Source organism: Crinia signifera, chromosome 4 (genome assembly GCF_055691185.1).
Source record: "Crinia signifera chromosome 4, ASM5569118v1, whole genome shotgun sequence".
NCBI lineage: Eukaryota > Metazoa > Chordata > Amphibia > Anura > Myobatrachidae > Crinia > Crinia signifera.
The window spans coordinates 57,488,091-57,496,654 of record NC_139220.1 but is presented as its reverse complement, the minus strand read 5'-3'; the positions used below and the strand labels follow the sequence as shown (position 1 = coordinate 57,496,654).

The window sequence follows — 8,564 nt, the reverse complement described above, 5'->3', positions numbered from 1 at the left end:
ATTAAGTATTATTACTTTGCAGCATTGTAAAAAAAAATCTGCCTAAAACTTTTGCAAAGAAAAAAAATATATATATTTTTTAGATTACGAGACTCCCCCCCCCCCCCCCCCCCCCCCACATTTAAATGTATTGTTCTTGTAAGGTTATATGTTATGCAAATCAGTATCACTGTTCATTTTTCATGTAACTTTTCTATTAACACATCACATTCCATTTATTTATCTTTTCTTTTTGCAATATCTAACACTGATGACATGACTCAGATGTACACATAAAACATTGCTTTATTAACTGTATTTGCAATCACATTGAAAGAACGCAAAAAGAGTTTTCTCATAAGCAATGGGCTGTGGTCCCATGTGTCTTAAAGCAAATGCTGAACTCTAAACAAGAGGAAAACGATGGCAGACAAACTATTCCAAGCAACACAAAGTGCATGCATATATAGTAACACTGAACAAGTTCCATATATTATATTGCTGTAAGGATCGTCTAACATGGAAAATGTACAAAAAGGAGAAATAGGTATTTGCATTAATGAAAAATACATTTTTTTCCCATCTACAAAGGAATTTCTAATACATGAAAATAAATATCGCAACATAAGCCAAAAATAATTTATAATTGCTCTTTTCAATATATTTTCAATATTTCTCTTTATATTAACAAATGGCACATCACTTTTATTTTTCTTAAAAAACAAAGACAGGAGTGTTTTCCTCCTGCGACATTCATATAGTTTTCTGCATTTGATGTGATACTGTAAGTACTCTTTCACTTGTTGAATTGAGAAAATAGACTGAATTTTCCATAAAGAACAACCAGTAATTCTGCATGTGATTATGTAAATATATACTGTAGGTGGCAGTGGAACTGTATTAGTTGCCAACCTTTTTGCAATGCAGGTGTGCATATACCCAGTTATGGCAAATTACATAACAGATTAAACTTGTGATATTGGTTATAATAGAAAAAAATTAGGTGGGATTTTTTCCTCAAATCTTATAAAATAATTTTAAATTAAAATGATATGCAAATGTTTTAATTCAGAAAAACTTTTTGCTTTAATACCCGGTTGATTGGCTATTTACACTTGAACCCCTTGGCCATTTACTCTTTGGACGACCCAATGCCCCACCAATATCATTAACAATATTGTTGGTGGCCCTGGGTAAACAATATAGTGCATACACACTGAATGATATTGTTACCATCATTTTAGCCCCGCCCCCGCTGTGCGGGGAGTGGGGCTAAAATGACGCAATCACTGTAGGCACGCCCCACAACAGGACAGCGCGCATGTGGCTTCGCCCCCGAACCGGCCCGTTTTACTCCCAGAGATGGCCCTGCCCCCCTGCCTAACAGAGCTGGTTGCCCTCTCCCAGAGAGGGCAGCTCAAAAGTCGGTAAGTATGCTGAACATGGATGTATTTTTAAAGGGGCAATCATTTACAAGGAAAAAACAGGTCTTGCAAATGAGTGCCCCTTAAAAAAAAAAGTTTAAACTGCATCCCACATGGCCTTGAACTTGGACTCTATTACATTTGTCCCATGGTATATGTATATAAAAAATTATGGTGAAAAATATTCTAAATGCTGTCTACAATTATTACTGTATTTTGCAAACATTAGAAAATACATATATTATGTTACTTTGAATAAGTGAAAAAATCCTTCATTATCTTATCTTCTCTTAATGTTCAAGCCATATTTTATATCTTCAGAGTGAAAAAAGGTGAACTTTAGGGCTATGACTCAATAAGACATAATGTATGATTTTTTTTCTCAATAGTCAATTAATTTCTCTCAAGGGACATAGAAAAATATGCATAAACCCAGAATTGAAATTCTGCATACTTTAATAAACCAATTTGCAAATGACCACAGTGGTTTATTGTGTTAAAAAGTTTGATGCGGTAGTAAAAGTGTGACATTTTCATGGCAACCCACGTCTTTATAATAAAACAAACTTGTAGTGAAAATATGTTTGTCCACTGGTAAATGGCGGATATTTACTCCATAGTAATAAATAAGGTGCGCAAACTAGTGTACAGCATAAAATACTGTACACTGAAAATAACTGTGGCATAAACTGCAGAGAAACATAGGCACACTAGTATATTAAAGAATGAGGGGAATTCCCAAAGTGTAAAATATTAGAAGATATGTAATAAAATCAGGGGATGTAAAACAAGGGTTTGACTGTATGGGGTCAATTCATTTAGAGGTAACCAAGTTATGAACACCAGTAACGGCAGAACTTGCCCCCACCCTCGCAGCTCATTCTCACCTCAGACATACTGATTTTTGCATGCTGCCCTGATTGGATGAGAACAGAATCCACAAATCCAATGGTACTATTAGTGCAGAAAAGAGCTGCGCTTACATGAATTGACCCCTATATATGCTATAGAGGTGTAATAGAACTGCCTCTAACTATAGACCTGAATGTAGGGGTAATGCATTTGGATATGTCAAAACTTTGTCAATTTGTCAAGAAAATAAACAGAAAATATCAGAAACAGGTTTTTTGTGAGCAAAATCTGGATATAACCTTTCTGTAGGCTGTACCATTACTGACTACACTGCTTTTTACTAAGAATAGGTTAGACAAAGGACATCATGATACACAAATATCTTTGTGATTATACTGGGCAATACAGTACGATACAATGAAAACTGGTTGTTCTTTACAGAAATTCTCAAACTGTTTTTTTTTTTTTTCCTGTACTGATCAGGCAAGTAACACTAAAAGCAGGTCATAAAGCGGTGGTTTGTGGGTATTGTAACCATAGTTTAACTGAAGCACATAGAAGCAAGAACAATTCAATGCAGCATATTACTTATTTGTATGAAACCTACACTAGTAACTGTATCTAACATCTACCAAGCATGTAAAGTTGAACTAGTTCTAAACCGTATTTAACATTGTTCAAACACACAAACCCTCTATTGGCTCTTGCAGTAGCAAAGCTCTGAGCTTTATTTAGTAAGCTTGGTGGATTGTGCTAGCTACTAACAGCCATCTGAATTGTGTGTCTCCATTCTGTTTTCTTGTGACACATTGTGAAATGACTGGTCACCTTGCATGATGACTTTTTATAAAAAATGTCATAACGGCTGTAACGGTTAGGTTTATCGTAATCATTGGTTTAGGTTTTTTATATAGCTTTCTAAAACGGACTTCAGGAATGAATTATTTTACATGGGTATAACTGTGAACCCTTTAAGCTGCTGGTATGGCTGAAAAAAGACTTTTGAGAAAAGCTTTACTGATGAAATAAAGCAGAAGTGTGTTAAACAAAACAGCAGGAGGCGCTCTCATCACAGTCTTCACGCCTCTGTTACAGTAAGCTAGACTCTTCACTGGGTTGTTGGGAGCTCATGTGATCCAGGTTTTGAATAACTGCTATGTGTATATGTGTATCACCAAATATATGCTGAAGATCCATGTTGTATGTAACTCTTGTACAAGTGTTCTTTGGCATCCACTGAATGGTTTTGTTTAAGAAACGGCGTATCTGGTGAATATTTGCTTTCGAGGAAAGCTACAGGTTTGCGTTGGGCTGCAGAAGGCCCTGTGTTTGAAGCAACAAAAAAACAAACTTTTTTTTTTCTCTCTTTTGTTTTTGCTGTTATCATTTATTTGACCTGTGGTTTTCCCTGAGCTCACCCTGGGGTCACACTAATTGAAAAAAATATCAAATATATCAGTGACCGTTATAGGGAAACAAATGAGATGTTTAAGTGCATGTCTTCATTTAACTGGCTGTCTGAAAGAAAGAAGCAGCATTTTTTTAAGGCTAAGAAGGGACTTAAATTGTGGTATGGTCGCTGATACGCAGATAGTCCCCAATGGTCATCAATGCTTATTTTTCATAATTTCCATGTAAAACAACAGCACAAGGAAACGGTAATATAACTTTATGTTGCCCATATAGCTCTATAGGGGCTGCTGACAACACTGCACTCACCTAAACATGATAGCAAAGGCAAAACATTTGTGCATCCATGGAAAGACAGAAAACATGGTCACATAATAAATGAAACACTATTACTATGCATAAAAAGGGTAGGGGGTCATTTAGTTTACATTGTATTTCAGAACACAAACTGGCTACATAAAGCCTCAACTTGAATTTTTACAGATCTCTCAAAAAATTGAAGTGCAAACAAGATAAAGACCTGAGACATATACATCTATACATCTGAAGCAAATGTAGATACAACAGTTACAAATGTTTGACGCTAGTAGTTGGTGCTAACCCTGTGAAATGAGTAAGGACATCTTAACAGTAATGACTTGACCCTAACAGTAAATCATGGAGAAAAGGGTTCTCAAAGTTGGAAGCGCTGCATTAGCTCTCAGTTTCAATGTTTGGTAAACGTGATCATTGTACATTAGCACAATGGGGTCCATTATCTCCTAAGTAAATACAGCTGAACAGCACTCAGATTGTGATTATTGTGTAACATGAACAGTGCAGATCAGACTAGACTGAGAAGGGCTTATTTGTATTTGGAGTAGAGGAAATCCTCGGTTCCTTGGAGTAACTAGGAAGCGCCATTGAGAGTCAGTTTTACGGAAAAAAAAAAGGCCAAGATGCCACAGTGCAAAACATGGTCAGCATCAGGCCCTGTCTGGAGAGTTTAGGACAAAACGTGACATTAAACACCTAAACCATCACATTGAAGTCAGTAGACTAATGAATAGTGAGACCTATGCATAACCTTCCCCAGAGTACCAGTGCATTATGACAATAGAAACCTTGTGATTAGTGATCTGCAAAATAACTGTTTCATACCCCTTCTCTGGTCTATTGACATACTGTACTGTACCGTAGGATTTCATCTGCCACTATGTGGTTTCTGAAACTCTGAAATGTTCCCTTTTAAAGAGTATGACTTTAAGGCTAACCTGCCAACTTTTTATATATATATATATATATATATATATATATATATATATATATATATATATATATACATACATACTTACTTTCACAGCATTCCCTGTGCTAGTTAACCAACCCCAGAGGAAATGTATGGTCATCGATAAGGTAAGAAACAGAATAAAGGCTCTTTCATTGGAATTGTATGTGGAATCTACATTAATGACATGGGTCTAATGTATAATGGCAGGAATAGTAAACACTTGCTACTCTAGCTGAACTATAGTTTCCCAATATATTAAAGTTAGACATTGTTGCTGACTTCCTATCATGGGAAAACTTTATCAGCAACAACAGGAGTGCTGAAGGCAGCCCATAATGAAATGATGGTATTTATAGTTGTAAAACTATTTGTAATGAGATACATAAGAAGGAAACTTAGACAAGAACACTAGTACAGCTACTACCAGTGTTGATGGTACATAATCTTCCCTTATGAGAACATATGGTTGTTTTGTTACAAAAGTAATGCCTACACTTCCCCCTCTTGGCCTGACCACAGAGGTAAAGCCTAGTTTATCCACCTGAGCAGGTCTATTCAACCAGCTTCTAGTGGGTTTAGCTCCAAACAGTTCCATAAGCTGTTTCCATTGACAGACGTAACAGATGTACTAATAAGGACAGCCTTCTCTGGCTCATAGTGCTGCGCACTTCTGCTATTTTCACGTCTGTCCATGGCCGGGAAATAACTCCGGACGGAAGATAATGAGTTCAGGATAAAGGACATTAGCTAAACGTTTATAACAGCTTAGTTGCCTTCCTCTACTTATAAGTGCTTTCTTCAAATAAGCATTTTATTTGTGCTTTTTTACTATTTTTAGCAATTTGCTTATTTTACTATATGTTATGTTTCATTAAATGACGATGTCTTAAATTGTCTTAAAATAATGCCCATTGACCCCCTATAGCTGAACTTCTAACTCCCTGTTTTGGAACACGAATGACATGTCCCCTTAAATGCACATACTTGCATTTTAATAAGGTAATGCATGTTAGCAAGGGACATCTGCAGTACTATCCATGTTTGTGAGGCTTACATGTGTCAAAGAGTAGAGAAAGACAGCTGTGCTGAAATGACATATGTATTACATATCAGTGATTATATGTAAAACATATTACATTTACAAATAATAGACATATCTGTTGAGAGCAGGCATACATTGGAAATGGCAGTCATATCTTGGTGTAGACACCAATAAATGATCCAGTTCAGTTTTCAACTGAGGAACTAAGAAGCCAAAATGCTCATTCGGACAATGTCGTCATTCGAAGGGTCGAACTGGTTAAGCTGCATTCTTCCTCGACTTGATTCCTCCTCAGAGTCGGTCATTTCTGCATCTGAGTAGTAGCCATCAGTTTCTGTGTCCAAATTGGAGGTTTCTTTGGGCATATCATTAACTCGAAGTCCATTTGCCCTTTCTGGATTTTCACTCTGTGACTCCAAATTGGCTTTACTACCCTTCGGTAATCTAAACCTCACCATTGTCTTTGCACAACCCAGTGAGTCAGGCACTTTGACAAGAGAATTAGACTCAGGTTGTGCATATTTTACTGCCATTTCATGGTTGTCTACGCTATTCAGATCTGGTAAGCAATGCGAGCCATTGGCCTTTAACCCAGTTGACTGTGCAGAACGCTTCTTTAAAGTCTTTCGCTTACTGTGCCCTCTTCTTTCCGCTTGTACCTTGGTAACTCCCTTACCGGGTTTGTTGGGTTTGGGGTTGTGGCTGGAAGGCATCTCAGTATCATCTGACAAATATTTCAGATCATTCCACAGGGTAAGGTCATCCCGTGGACTCTTAAAAATAGTGCCCGGGTTGTTTATTTGCAGTTTTTTCTTTCCGTTCATTCTTGTCTTGCTTTTCACTTTTTTTACTGTCTCCACCTGCTTGAAAGGAGACTTGAGTGAGTTATCCATCATGATGCTTAACAATGTCTCTTCATCCTGTAACAGCTCTTCAGACAGAAGGCCTGAAGTGACATTCTCCTGGTGACCATTGTTCAAGGCCCACTGACTCATTGTCATGTTCTCGGATGTAATTTGAACTGGTTGAGCTAACCAGCTGCTAAAAAACGTTCCATCTATTGGAAATGACGATGATAAATCTGCAAGAGACATAAAACAACATATTTCAATACTCCTGTTTGCATTGAAAGCATTATTTAAAGAATATTAAAACAAGCAAGATAGTTAGTGCAGATAGATAGATAGATAGTACAGTGCCTTGCAAAAGTATTCAGCCCCCTTGTTTTTTTTACCTATTTTGTTACATTATAACCTGTAATTAAAATGTTTTTTTTTTTTTTTTAAATCTGACTTTTATGTGATGGATCTGCCCCAAATAGTCTAATACCCCTTTTACATTGAAACTAATTACCGGGTACAAGCCGGTTTCTCGCCAGCTCGACCCGGTAATTAGTGCGATGTGAAAGGAGTTACCGGGTGCCACAAACGGGTAGCAACACGGCAATAAGAACCGGTAAGAAAGCAGAGTTCTTACTGGTTTGTTGCCGTGCGGTGTGTACGAGTTAAGCGACCTTTTTTCCATTCACCAGCTCTAAGCACTGCCTCCTTCCCCGATGGCGCCCCTGTTGACTTCAGCGAACTGGTAATATTGCCGGTTCACTGTTTGCAGTGTGAACAGACCGCACATGCAGGGTTGCAGCGTGACTGAACCGGTTAAAAGTCCCGGTGCCACCCTGCATTTGCAATCTGAAAGCATTATAGGTTGGTAGAGTGAAATGAGAAAAATATATCTAAAAAATGAGTTTTACATGTTGCATTTACATATGTTTTCACCCCCTTTGCTATGAAGAAGTTCTGGTGCAACCAATTACCTTCAGAAGTCCCATTATTAGTGAAATGAATTCCACCTGTGTGCAACATAAGTGTCAAATGATCTGTCAGTATAAACACACCTTTTCTGAAAGAGGTTGCAACACCACTAAAGAGGTATCGCACCATGAAGACCAAACAAGTCAGGGACAAAGTTCTTGAGAACTACAAGTCAGGGTCGGGTTATAAAAAAATATCCAAATCTTTGATGACCCCCGGGGGCACCATCAAATCCATCATTATCAAATGGAAAGAACATGGTACCACAACAAACCTGCCAAGAGGGCTGCCCACCAAAACTCACAGACCAGGCAAAAAGAGCATTAATAAGAGGCAGAACAGAGACCAAAGGTAAGCCTAAAGGAGCAGGGCCATCTTTTCATATTTGCTTAATGGGCACTTGCCCAGGGGCCCCAGGTGTATAAGGGCCCTATGCTGATAGCTGAGGATCCCCTTTTTCCAGCGATACCAGAATTTTGAAAATCAGCCCTGGGGAACTGGAGATATCCAACTTCAAAACAGCAGTCCACATCTGACCTGTTAATTGCAATTCCCAGTCATATTTCTCAGGTTCTCTCTGACTGAGATTTTTACTGAGCATATAATCCAAAAGCTGAGACTCTCCCGTTTCTGTCGACACTAGCGGCTTGTCTCTATCATGCCCAAAACCAGAGATATCAGCCTTCCAGCAGCCGGACCCTGCTCTAGCTCCAAACGTCTGGTGTACAGTTTTATATTTTTGTCAATGGATTGCTCTGGCTCCTGATCCCCAAGTT

The 8,564-nt window shown here is 38.0% G+C and overlaps 1 protein-coding gene across 4 annotated transcripts in view; it reads right to left on the bottom strand.

Annotated features, from left to right (window-relative positions):
- Positions 1-267: 267 nt before the first annotated feature.
- JADE2 (jade family PHD finger 2) overlaps positions 268-8,564 on the bottom strand; it is a 353,383-nt gene continuing 345,086 nt past the window's right edge. For 3 of the 4 annotated variants that reach the window (XM_083181797.1, XM_083181796.1, XM_083181798.1), the window contains one exon: positions 268-7,058. In XM_083181797.1, coding sequence (XP_083037923.1) covers positions 6,181-7,058 — 878 coding nt within the window. In that variant the 3' untranslated portion in view covers positions 268-6,180. The remainder of the gene's footprint in view (positions 7,059-8,564) is intronic. The other variant, XM_083181799.1, reaches the window with a different exon arrangement.